Source organism: Rhinolophus sinicus, chromosome 15 (genome assembly GCF_057876585.1).
Source record: "Rhinolophus sinicus isolate RSI-liver-muscle chromosome 15, RSI-T2T, whole genome shotgun sequence".
NCBI lineage: Eukaryota > Metazoa > Chordata > Mammalia > Chiroptera > Rhinolophidae > Rhinolophus > Rhinolophus sinicus.
This window is the reverse complement of record NC_142515.1, coordinates 12,930,710-12,944,809: the sequence shown is the minus strand read 5'-3', so window position 1 is coordinate 12,944,809 and position 14,100 is coordinate 12,930,710. Positions and strand designations below refer to the sequence as shown.

The 14,100-nt window shown below is 33.8% G+C and overlaps 1 protein-coding gene across 3 annotated transcripts in view; it reads left to right on the top strand.

Moving 5' to 3' along the window:
• ATRNL1 (attractin like 1) overlaps nucleotides 1-14,100 on the top strand; it is a 565,586-nt gene that overhangs the window by 18,899 nt on the left and 532,587 nt on the right. For all 3 annotated transcript variants that reach the window (XM_019725236.3, XM_088791845.1, XM_074338995.2), the window contains exons 2-5: nucleotides 1,094-1,177; nucleotides 2,344-2,457; nucleotides 7,524-7,652; nucleotides 9,046-9,254. In XM_019725236.3, coding sequence (XP_019580795.3) covers nucleotides 1,094-1,177; nucleotides 2,344-2,457; nucleotides 7,524-7,652; nucleotides 9,046-9,254 — 536 coding nt within the window. The remainder of the gene's footprint in view (nucleotides 1-1,093; nucleotides 1,178-2,343; nucleotides 2,458-7,523; nucleotides 7,653-9,045; nucleotides 9,255-14,100) is intronic.

Sequence of the window (14,100 nt, the reverse complement as noted above, 5' to 3'; positions counted from 1 at the left end):
TTTAAGCATGAATTAACCCCTTTGTTGCCCAAAGTAATTGGCAGGGATTATGAAAGATTTATAAATAACATTCATATTGATTGACCTTTCTGTCAACCCTGATTTAAGTAGATGATAACTTTTTTCCTAATGTTTTTAAAACTCTATTAATATAAGGAAAATTTAATTTTATCTAAAACCAGATAATGATCCTGGTATCTGTGTGTGTCTCTATACACATATGTATGTATGTATCCATGTGTTGTATATGTGATTATATAAAGATGGATGAACCCTGGTGTGTGTGTGTGTGTGTGTGTATGCATATATAAATACATGAAGACTAAATGGGAAGCTATTGTAATTGTTTAAAATATGGTCTTTCGTTGGTAAAATAATTGGGCTGGAGCTAAGGAGAACAAAATGAAATGGAATTGGGATCCTGTTTTAAATATTTTTAAATTCTGAAAATCAGAAGTTTTTCCAATTATCTTTTTTTATGTTTAAAATAGAAGATAACTATAAAACCTTCAATTTACCCTATTTTGAAAGTTGATTGAATTCTTGGACTAGGTATAAAGTAGACAAGAGAAAATGACAATAAAAGCAGGTAGCCAAACTTAGTACGTCTGATGACGGCTTACTTTCACAGTCCTGGTGCATGAAAAACAACCAACTATAGCTAACAGTGTAACTCTGGAAGTGGTAAGCATGTATACTATTGCTGTATTCCACAGATGGGCACCTTTTAAAGTGTGTTTGATTTTCCTCCTTTTTCCTCCACCTAATTTTTGTGCAGAGGAACTTTAACTTAATATATTTTGCATCAACATTCAACCCATCAATATAATATTCAATCTTTCAGTGCATTTTCCCACTATGTAAAATGAAACAGTCATGATACATCAAGGTTTACAGAAATACATAATGAATTTCTTTTGAGGTAAGGAGACATACATGGCAATTTGAAAGTTTTCTTAAGTTTTAAATAAATTCTTCTTTCTGGAAATAGCCACGCCCCATTCTTTTGGTTTGATGTCTTTTTAATTTTCTTATGTTACTATATGTCTTAAAGTTACTTTAAGGTGATTATTTTCATGATTTTGTTTTCTAGGTTAACAGAACCTTCTGGATATTTAACAGATGGTCCAATTAACTATAAGTATAAAACTAAATGTACATGGCTAATTGAAGGCTAGTAAGTATACAATTTGGGTTAAATTAATTTATTTTATTCTGAAATGATAAAGAAGGAGGTCATATCAATATTAAAGCATTAAAATATAACACCTTTATATAACATAGTTTATTCAATTGCTTCTTATTAGAAGCTTCTTATTAGAAGCAATTGAATGTTTTATTCACAGTATTTTTTATAGGATTACAACTTTTTAAATATCATGTTTAATATAAATTACCTGTCACTTGTGATAACAGTTTAATTTTTACATATATTTTATTTTTGAGTTATATTAGTGTGGCATGAAATCAAGTAAGCATTTTTGGCTTGTTTTAAACATCTTGTTATGGAATTTAAAAACTCCATAAAGTATAAAAATATTCCATACTGAATTATGCCATTGGTTCATACTACTCAGCATTTTAATTCTAAGTGTGTTTAAAAAAGAACTTTTTGTAGAAGAGAGTTAATTATCCTTTTAAAAGTATTTTTTCAGTAATGAGGACTTGAGACTGAATTTATCTATTTAAATATATTGTGAATGGTTCATAAATGAATTGATATGAATTAGTTTTGAACCATTTTATGATTTTTAAAGAGTGTATTGGGAAAATTAGTTTTTTTTGGGGGGGGTATCTAAAAATTTTTTTTTGAACTTAAAAGTTATAAATTCCCTATGCTCCTTCAGTTTTATTTTTTTTATTTGTAAATAGTGTATCATATTGAGACCCTTCAATTAAAATTTGAAGACCTTATTAGAGCCTCTAGTTAAGGGTTGTGTAGAAATAAGAATGCTTGCTTCTTGAGTGTTGAATTTTAAAAATCAACTTTATTTAAGTACAATTTGCAATAAAATCCAACCATATTAAGTGTACAGTTCAATTAAGTTTCAACAATGTATACAATCTCTGTAACCTCTGCCTTAATCAAGACATAGAACATTTCCTGTTGACTAAATTTTTAGAAAATGATGATACATACATATGGCCTGTTAATAGATTCTTAATCTATAGGTCATTTTTACAAATCAGATATGACTGTTTCTAAATCTTTTACCCTGGTGACTTAAGGATTTAAAGTAAAATTGTTTGTAAAGAGGTTTTTAATAAAATTCTCTATCTGAAATTTCTTCAGACTGATTTGCGTATTACACACTAATTTAAAAATATTTTAATCTTTTTCAGTCCAAACGCAGTGTTAAGATTAAGATTCAATCATTTTGCTACAGAATGTAGTTGGGATCATATGTATGTTTACGACGGAGACTCAATATATGCACCTTTAATAGCTGTACTTAGGTGAGTGATTATATTTAATTGATGAACTTATAATTGCAGAAAAGTAATTGTATAATTTATTAATTTTAAGTATATACTGATCTGTACTACCAAAAAGTTTGTGGAGATTATAATGGCTAAATTTCAAACATAGTTGTAATACTATTTTGAATACCGTGACTGTCAACTTAAATAAAATATTGATATAGCAAAGATAAAGAATTACTGTATCAGAAATGTAGATTTCTTAATAAATATCCTTTATTCTTGCCATATATAGCTTATTCTTTTAAAGTGATTTGAATGTTTTCAGAACTGTTTGGATAGGTTAATGTGAGTTCTAGATGACAAAGAAATAAATAGACAGTTATCTATATATTTTATAACTGTTTTTATTTTAGCGAAATGATAAAACTTTGTATGTTTAAAAAAGGTTAAGTTACGCTTTATGTAATAGTTTAATAAAGAGGGTGTGTCTATCAGTTCTCAAAATTTGAGAACTTTGGTTTCTTCAAAATTTTTTTGTTAGTCAGGTAGTCAGACAATTTTAAAATTACAGCATCTTCATTATCAATTTAAAAATCTTTTTATGTATGTATGTACAAACTATAGAATGTTTTGTGAATAGGAGAAAATAGACATAGGAAACATTTTGACCATGTGGTGTGGATTTTGTGTATAATTTAACTAATGTGATTGTTGATGAGAGTGACATTATTCCTTACTTTTGTTATTTATACAGTATCTCTTATATGTTCAGTCATTGTTAAACATTTAAACACAGATAAAAGTTTAATGTTCCCTTCAAAATTTATTTTATTTTTTATTTTTACTTTTTATGTTGCAAATAGTCTGTTTATTGGGAATGTGAACTATTATTTTTTTGGACAAACTTGTAAGGACATGTATTTCCAAATTACTATTTCAAAATGACTCCTTGGAAGCTTAGACACTTGTTCTGTGATATTGCTATTGCTCAAAATACTTTTAGAACTTAATTTTTGAGTTGTTTGAAAATTATATGAAGGGTAGCCACGAATAGCTCTTCATCTAAGGACAATAGATATAAAATGGAGTAGAGCCTTGTGAAAAGTTACATTGTACGGTGGATAAGATCCTGGGTTCATACGTTTGTTTTCAGCAATTTAGATGTCACTCTGCTCTCATTGCTCTTGTTTTTAATGACACTGTTGACTCATCATCATTTAGATGTGTGCCTTTTCACTTGTTTTTCTAGTAGTTGAAATGACTTTGCATTAATGAATAGTGATCCATTAACACTGTTACCAACCCTTTCTTGACACTAAGGAATCTTTTGTAAGATAATTAGCAGGATGAGGTTTAGTATATGACTGTGAAGATGGAAGCAGTGACTTTTCATTAGCAGGTGTTCCTGTTAGGTATCCCGTGGGAGCTGGAAAACTCAAGTTTATTGACTGTCCATTTGATGCTAAGCACTGTGGTAGGCAGTTTAAATGTCATTGAATCCTTACAAGGATCTTGTGGAAGAATTACTTTTATCCCCATTTTTTATAGCTGAGAAAATTGAGACTTAGGGAAATTAAGTTTTACATATAATAGATAGTAGAGCCAGGATTAGGACTTGACAGTCTCGTGACTTAAAAGGTAAACTGTTTGTATTTCACTTTGCTGAGAACTTAGAATCTAATTGTACAAATTATTCCAGTTGTGTAAGTATTTGCTGTTTAACACACTTTTAATTTTTTTATTTTTCATTAAAGTTGATTGGGGTGACAATGGTTAGTAAAATTACATAGGTTTCAAGTGTATAATTCTATAATACACGGTCTGTACATCACATTGTGTGCTCACCACCCAGAGTCAGTTCTCCTTCTATCACCATATATTTGATCCCGTTTATCCTCATCGACCACTTTTGATTACCTACTCAATTCCAGAGACCTTCGTAAGTCTGGAGGATGTAATAAGGAATAAGATATAGGCCACTGCAGTGACTTCAAATACCAACGACCTGGAGTTGGGCCAAACTTCATAGGTTAAGTACACAGACCTCCATAAAACTATCCTTAGTTCACACACCAGCTGCAAGGTTAGGGGTCCCAGGCTGCTTGCACTTCTGACCAGCTGGCTACAAATTTAGGAGTTCCAACTACCCCTTCAGGTTCAATAATTTGTTGGAATGACTCACAAAACTTAGGAAAGCACTGTACTTATTATAATTTAATTATAAAGTGTAAAAATCAGAACCAGTCAAATGAAGAGACACATAGGGAGAGGTCTGGAAGGATCATAAACAAAAATTCTGTGTCCTCAGGACGTGTTTCCCTCCCAGCACATTAATGTGTATCACCATCCAGGAAGCTCACCTGACCTACAGGTGTGCAGCGGTTTTATTGGGATTTCATCATGGAGGCATGATTGATTGGCTCCTTGGCAACAAGGCCAAACTCAATCTCTAGCGCCTCTCCTCTCTAGAAGTCACATTAATTTCTTGTCAAAGCCCCAAGCCTTTAAATTACATGTTGGTCTTTCTGCTGTGGCCAGCTCCTATCCTGAGTCACCTCATAGCTTACACTATCTAGCAGCCCACCATGGGTCCTCATTGCCGTAAGCTGTCAGGGCCCACCATGAATAGTAGAGATGCGCCTATCACTTGGGAAATCCTAAGGATTTGAAGCTGTGTCACTACATAGGAGTTTAGGCACTGGTGGCAGCATGTTAACAGACTTTTAAAACAATGCAATAAGTATTATAATCAAGTTTTGAAAGACTGCTATATGACTTCAGAAGAAGTGACTAATTCTTCATGGTGAATTTCATCACGAGTAGTAGAATGATAGGCAAAGTCTGGGGACCAGATAGGATATTCTTGGTACAGAAAAACATATGTATAAAGGCATAGTCATACCAAAGGACATTGTATGTGGGATAATAGTAAGCAGTTATGAGTAACTTGATCACAGGAAATGCGAAGGAATATGTAGGAGCCAGATTAATGAATCAGCAGCAATCAGTACTATCTACTGAATGCTCATTCTATGCCAGGCAGTGTGCAGGAGTTCTTTCTGTGCATTACGTCATTTCAGCCTCACAATAACCCTTTACTTAGGTATTACTGTTGCCATTTTATAAATGGAGAATTGAGGCACAGAGGGATTCTGAGAGTGGTCCAAGTTTGCCTAGCTAGTAAGTGATGGACTCAGAATATGAGCTCAGGTTTTGTGATCCCTCGATAGCTGTAGTATTGTTTTCTTGTGTACCACACTAAATTAATTGGACTTTATTATATAGGCAAGGTATTTTAGAATGTGGAGAATGGATTGGATTGGAGAAGTGCTATTTTTTTTTATTGTGTGTTGGATAGTCATATGCTAAACATGATGTTTGTAAAATCATATGTAGTAATAATTTGAGATGTAGAAAGACATTATATTCCTACAGGAGGTGCCTGGGGACACTAGCTGTCCACAGTCAACTGAATCCGAATTCAGGTATCAAGGTGATTCACACCCACACTGCAGTGCGGTCCCCTGGACGCCTGTCTTTTACTAGTTCACTTTTATTCCTACTTGTTGGCGGTCCCAGGTCAAAGTGAGGGCCCTGGCTTCCACTTTTTGTTTTCCTAGCTCTGTAATACAGCCTAGTTTCTTAGCGCTTCAGACCTCACCTCCAACTCTGCAATCATAAAATGCCCTTGAGGAGAAATGGCCCCAGTGTCTGGGCTCACCATCTTTTTAGTTTACCAGTGCCTTAAAGCAGATTTGTTTGTTTTTATAAACTTTGTCATTTTTCTAGTTGACGTCAGTGGCAGGGTTGGTTGGTCCAAATTGCTTGGTGTGTTATGCAAGAAGTGGAAACCATTTTGCATGTAATGCTTTTAAAATACTTATAAACAAACAACCAGGCAAACAAATCTATTCTTTTAATTTGTTTTAGAGAGATTAACTTTGTTATAAAGACGTGGGAATATTATTTTTAGCAATGTATTCATTTTGATATAATCTCACTACAATGAAAATACATATGTGTAACTAAGACTGTTATTATAGAATTTGAATTCTGTAATAAGTCTTTTGTTCCTTCACAAACATAAGCCAGTAGGTGTAATAATAATTATTAAAGCATCAAGAGCTGATTACTTTTTAATTTGTTTGCTTTTGAGACTATGTTTGGAAAATAAATTGCTTGACTATAATATTTTTTGTTCTGGCAAATATGATTTGAATGAGGGAATTCAGTTCCTGATGGTGCTTCAAGATAAGTTTTACAGTGCCTGAACAAATTGACTATTTTGAGTAGTGTATTTGTTGCTAGCAGCTTCTTTCTCATATTGCATGTTTTCACAGATTTAGAAAGGGTACTTTGAAATAAGTAAATGAAGATATGTAATTTCCCCCCCTGAACAAGTAGCCTTAAAAAGGGAGAAGTACCAGTTATTAACTCACAACTCTTGCTTTTGCACATTTATATCCCCCCAACAAAGTTAGTTTTCTTTTGTGTGCATATGGACTTAAGTTGAGATTGTCTTTTGGAATAGTCCTATGTTAGTATCATTTGTATAAGAATGCAAAATTTTAAAGAAATATAAAAAGTATATATTTTTAGATGACCTGAAACACCTAGGTTAGTGTGTTGGAAGTGTACAACTGTAACTAGAATATCACTGTAGTCACTTAGCTGGTGTGAAGTGTTCCTTCAGGCTTCATCAGAATTAGCAACTAGTGGCAAAAAGTAAAGCTACAAGGTCAGAGTACCAAGGTGGCTGTAAGTGAAGGTCTATAAGAGTTAAGTAAAAGACCACCCTATAGTATTAGGAGAGAATGGATAACAACACAAAAGGGAGAAATGGGACAGTAAGTCTAAATGGTGAGAAGAAAAAAAGGAGAGTGGTGGCATGAAAGTGGACGTTAGTCTGTTGACAGCAGTGGTAGAGCTAATTGCATGAGAAATGGATAGGACCTTGTTTCAGATTTAGTCTCCTTCTTGTTGCTTAATGCAATATAGATACTTAGTGATCATGAGAAGAACATTTTTGAGTAAATGTTATGTGATTAATAGTCATATGTATATTAATATACATAACGTTCAATTTTGCTCTCTTACAGTGGTTTGATAGTTCCTGAAATAAGAGGAAATGAAACTGTGCCTGAAGTTGTTACAACATCTGGCTATGCACTCTTACATTTTTTTAGTGATGCTGCATATAATCTAACTGGTTTCAACATTTTTTATTCGTAAGTATTTTTAAAAATTTCATATTGTAATGGTTCTTATAGTTCGACTTAGAAGAGTTTACTGTGTTTTTTTTTTGTAAATGTCTTATATATGAGGAGCAGGCTAGAAACTAGTGTGTTAAATTTCAAAATATACAGGATCTCTTCCTAAGTGACAACATCTTAACAACTTGCCTCAAATACTGTCTAAGCTTGTATTAGGATACATTCTAAGTCTCAGGACGTTATGCTAGCACGTTAATGTTGGTTAAAAATTATGAAATTTAAAATTGTTTGTTGGTAAATGGTTAAGTAAACAAATATGAAATAGTGTAATTTCACTTGTAGCGACAGCTGTATGGGAGTATTACAGGGAGTCAGTCACTTGCCTTTCTGTGCTCTAAGGGATGCTACTCCTAATTTGAAGAGAGGTATGGGAGCTAAGTTTTCATAGTCCTTCCATATTCCATAGACTGTACTGGAGGCCCTGTGTGCATTGTGTTCTTTCATTCTCGTCACAGTTCTGTCAAGTGGGAATTTATCCCATTTTACACAGGAGGAAATTGAGGCTTTAAGAGATAAGGGAGATGGCTCTACCACTGTCTCCTCTAAAATAAGAAAAATAGTATTTACTGAGAATCTATGCTGTGTCGTACACTTTATATAAAATTTTTTTTAATCTGAAAGTGCAGGGTGAGGTGATGTAGCCAGAGACGGTTTCACAGGAAGGCACAGACACAGGAGTGGCACAGAGCAACTAGACACAGGTTTTTTTCTTTTCTTTAGAATGTAGAAAAATGGTAACCAGAGAATTTTTCACCAGAAATAAAATACTCTAAATATCTAGAATCAACAATTTATTATAGGATTTATTTGTCTCAGGTATGTATGTAAAGGAGAATAAATATGTAGTAGAAAGAATATCATTGATTAAAGGGCCTTAAAACAAAATTCGGCAAACACCTCGTTTCTTTGTAACACCACATAGGTGATAGCGTGCTATTTAAATATTATATAACCAAGTTATATCTTGGCTTCTCATGTTGTTTCAAGTATTCATGAATTTATTTATTTTTCTGTGAAATATATATTCAAAACATTTGAGTACTTAAGTCTTTACAACGCATTGTGCTTGGAATAGTATATATTCTGCAGATGTTGAGTGTATAGTCCTTGGAGGTTTGGAGTCTTGGTAGCCAGGTAAACACTTTGGATAAACTAAGGCCTGTGGCAAGTAAATATAACTGAATTGCATTAGGGGTAAAAGGGTACAGAGTTTAGTTCAAGTTTCATTGTGAAATTCCATTAAATGAAGTACATAAAACAACATAAAATGATAAAGCTTACAAAATAATCAACCAAAATTCTTTTTCAATGACCTTGAATTTGAATAGATGTGAATTCTATTTTACAGAATCAATTCTTGTCCTAACAATTGCTCTGGTCATGGGAAGTGTACAACTAGTAGCTCTGTTCCAAGTCAAGTATATTGTGAATGTGATAAATACTGGAAGGGTGAAGCCTGTGATATTCCTTACTGTAAAGCCAACTGCGGCAGTCCAGATCACGGTTATTGTGACCTAACAGGAGAAAAATTGTGTGTCTGCAACGATAGTTGGCAAGGTAAGAATGTATGGTGTGATGGCTTTTGAAACATTCATTCGTATGTCTAGTAGATTAATACAAATCCACACTCATCTGTTTTGCTATAGTTTGTAACGCTCAAGTCTCATGTATTTGTTTTGTTTTTAGAATGTTTAGTAAACAATCAACTTCTTAATAGGTTGCTTCTTAATAAATAGAACTGGTAAAGATTTAATCCACATGCTGTTTTGAGACTCAAGTGCCGTTAAATGTGAAGCTCTTTTTAAATTGTAGCTGTACAGTCATTGTGATCGTCTGTAATTCTTTGTTGAATCCCCAAAGGTTTGATGACTGACTTTAATGTGTGGTGGATTAAAATTTGATTTATGATGGGTAACATAAATAATTCATTGCGAAAATAAATGTGTATCTTCAAGGTACTGCAGCATATTAAACTTATTTCTTAGGAAAGAGTGACCTCTTGTGGCTATTTTTAAAAGAACATAGAATATTTAGAAAATAGAAGAATCCTTCAGCTGTTCGTTGCGAAAGATTCCTGGGGAAGAATTTCAAAACCATTTTTACAAATATCTATCATTAAAGATTAATTTTAAATTACATTGAAGAGTTTTAATTGACTTAAATATGGATATAAAATCATAAATTGTGTCACTGTGGAATTAAGATGAGAGTTAGGCCTGTTATCCATACACTTGCCGGTCTATAGCTTACTTTGTACTAACTATACTTATATATTGAGAGCGTACTTTGTGCCAGTGTATTAATCCTGTTGATAGAAAGAACTTTGACTCAGGTAATCAGCAAATGTATATTCCGAAGTTACATGATCATGTGTTATTATAATGTAGTAGCAATAATAGCGATAGTGCTACGTGTTTCCCCCAAAATAAGACCTAGCCCGACAGTCAACTCTAATGCATCTTTTGGAGCAAAAATTAATATAAGACCCGGTCTTATTGTACTATAATATAAGACTGGGTCTTATAATACAATGTAATATAATAGAATAGAATACAGTACAATATATAATATAATACCGGGTCTTATATTAATTTTTGCTCCAAAAGATGCATTAGATCTGATTGCCCGGATAGATCTTATTTTGGGGGAAACAGGGTATCTAAGTAAAAACCAAAGGGAATGTGGTCCTCACACAGTTGTATTCCTCACTCTTGAGATAACTTTTAAAAACATGTTACTGAGTTTGTTGAGTACTTCAAAGAATTATTTCAGGCTTCGTATAAATTATACCCATCTTAAACCCATGTTATCTCATTAAAAAAATTAGTTACGCCAGCCACACAAAATACCAGTGATTACTTATTGAATTGAATTTGATTACCTAGTATGATGATGACAGATACAAATTTCTTAGTGTTCTTTAATTATACTGTCATGTATTTTATTAAGTGGCTATTTTAATAATCTGTGATCTTTCTTCTCCTAAAAAGTGCCTCAAGTATCTTTTCTTTCCTTTTAGTCTTGAAACTAAAATAATGTCCTTTCTAAAGAGAATGCTATAAGAATGTATTTAAATTAAGGCCTGAGAAATAGAGGTGTAGCTTATACACATAATGATTTCAAACTGCTCTTCAACTGCTGTTCATCTCCATTTTGTTCCAACCATTGTGAAAGGAAAAGGGGAATACATTTGTATAACACTGTGGTTTATGAACATATCTTGTTGTTTTGTTCTTTTATCAGTCCTTCTTTGAAAAAGCTTATTTTGTAATATGGTTTAAAATAATATTGTCTTTTGTTTCCCTGTCCTTTGTTAATTGGCCTTTCACATACTCTCTTTAGTAATGCCTCAAATCATAAAAATTCCTGATTTTTACATGTCTATAAGCAAATGGAAATGAGGAAGCAAAACCAAAATGATATGTGTAGTTTTATATATATATACATATATGTATACATATATGTGTGTGCATATATATATATATTTAAATAAATTATAAAATGTACAGAAATCAGATGCATTTTATACCATTATTAATTATAATAATTACAGAAATGACCTCTGAATTGATGTGAATGTTTTGAGGGTAGAGTGCTTGGTGAAAGAGATATTGTGCTTCTTTAGACTGGTTCCTTTGAGTTCCAAACCTGATCCCTGATTCTATATTTAAGGAAGCATAGCTTACAGTAGTTGGGATTATGACCAAAATCATTAGGGGGGGAAGTGAGTTTTTTATTTCAGATGTGTAGAATGCGGAGGAATCATTGAGGGATACAGAGAAAGGTTTATTTCTAGGACATCTGAGGAATGATCAAAGACCTAGAAATATTTGAAAATGAGAGCTAAGATTCAAAATCTGGCAGGTTTTTTTTTTTACACTTTATTTATTTTGACATTCAGCATTATTTTATATTAATTTCAGGTGTACATCATAGTGGTTAGACATTTATATAATTTAAGAAGTGATTCCCCTGACTAGTCTAGTACGCACCTGGCACTATACATAGTTATTACCATATTATTGACTATATTCTCAGTGCTTTACTTTACATCCCCACAACTATTTTGTAACTACCAATTTGTATTTCTTAATCACCTCACCTTTTTCTCCCTGTCCCCCAATTCCCCTCCCATCTATCACCCCAATAAATCTAGTACCCATCTGATACCATACATAGTTATTACAATATTATTGACTATATTCCTTATGCTGTATCCTATATCCCCATGACTACTGTGTAACAAGCAATTTGTACTTCTTAGTTCCTTCCCCTTTCTCACTCACCCCAAAACTCCCTCCCACCTGGCAACCGTTAAAATGTTTCCTGTATCTATGAGTTTGTGTCTGTTTTGTTTGTTTATTTTGTTCTTTAGATTCCACATATAAGCGAAATCACATTGCATCTGTCTTTTTCAGTCTGACATACTCCACTCAGCACAATACCCTCCAGGTCCATCATGCCACTGCAGGTGGCGAGAACCCATTCCCTTCCATGGCCAACCAATATTCCACTGTATACAGAGGGTACCAAAAAAATGCATACACAATTTAAGAAAGGAAAACTGTATTAAAATTGTAATACTCATTATATAGCAATAATAAAAGATGAATGCAAGTCACGTTTGATTTCTGCAATTACAAGAGGTATCAAAGTGGTTACCATCAGCATCCAGACACTTCTGATTATGGCAAACTACTGCTTGAGCAACGTTGACCAAAATGTCCACTTGTGTACATTTTTTTTTTTTTTTTTGGCATCCCCGGTATATGTAACACCTCCTCTTTATCTATTCTTCCATCAACAGACACCAGGCTGCCTCCACCTCTTGGCCATTATAAACAATGCTGCAATGAACACATGGATGCACATGCCCCCTCAAAGTAGCATTTTGGTTTTTTTCAGATAAATACCCAGAAGTACAATTCCTGGGTCCTTCTTTGTCTCTTACTACAGCCTTTGTTTTAAAGTCTATTTTGTCTGGTGTAAGTATTGCTACCTCAGCTTTTTTTGTTTGTTTGTTTTTTGTTTCCACTTTCAGGAAATATCTTTTGCCATCCCTTTTACTTTCAGTCTGTGTGTGCTTTGCAATCTGAAGTGAGTCTCTTGTAGGCAGCCTATGTAAGGGTCTTGTTTTATTATCCATTCAGTCATCCTATGTCTTTTGATTGTAGCATTTAATCCATTTATACTTAAAGTAATTGTTGACAGATACGTAGTTATTGCCTTTTTATTATTTATATTTTTGATCATCTTTGTTTTCTTTTTCTTCTTCTTAAAGAAGTCCCTCTAAGATTCCTTGTAATATTGGTTTGGTGGTGATGAACTCCTTTATCTTTTTTTCGTCTGGGAAGCTCTTTATCTGGCCTTCAATTCTAAACAATAGCTTTGCTGGGCAGGGTAATCTCGTTTGTAGGTCCTTGATTTTCATCCCTTTGAATACTTCCTGCCACTCCCTTCTTGCCAGCAGCAAAGTTTCTATTGAGAAATCAGCTGCTAGTCTTATGGGAGCTCCCTTGTAGGTAACTAACTGCTATTCTCTTGCTGCTTTTAAGATTTAGTCTTTGTCTTTAACTTTTGGCATTTTAATTATGATGTGTCTTGGTGTTGGCCTATTTGGGTTTATGTTGTTTGGGACTCTCTGTGCTTCCTGGGCTTGTATATCGGTTTCCTTCTCTAGATTAGGGACGTTTTCTGTCATTATTTCTTCAAACAGGTTTTCGACTCCTTGCTCTCTCTCTTCTCCTGGTACCCTACACTTGATATTGTCCCGCAGGCCCCTTAAACTCTCCTCATTTTTATGGATTATTTTTTCTTTTTGCTGTTCTGATTGGGTGTTTTCTGCTACCTTCTGAATTGCTAATTTAATCCTGTGCTTTATCTAATCTGCTGTTGATACCCTGTAATGCAGTCTTCATTTTCATTATTGTATTCTTTATTTCTGACTGGTTCTTTTTTCATGTTTTCTATCTCTATTTTTATGTTTTCTATCTCTTTGTTGAAGTTCTCCCTGAGATCATCGAGCACCTTAATAAACAGTGTTTGGAATTCTGCGTCTGGTAGATTGCTTGTCTCCATTTTGTCTAGTTCTTTTTCTGGAGCTGTGTTCTGTTCTTTTATTTGGGAAATGTTTCTTTTCCCCCCCTTTTTGGCTGCCTCCCTGTGTTTGTTTCTATTTATTAAGTAGGGCCGCTATGCCTCCCAGTCTTAGTAGAGTGGCCTCCTGTAGTAGGTGTCCTGTGGGACCCAGTGGTGCAGTCTCTCTGGTCACCAGAGCCAGGTGCTCCAAGTGTCCCTTGTATGGGTTGTGTGTGCCTGTCCTCCTGTTGTAGTTGAGCCTTGGTTTCTGTTTGCACATCAGGGGGAGGGATTGACCCTCGGGCTCATTGGTTGTGAGGACTGG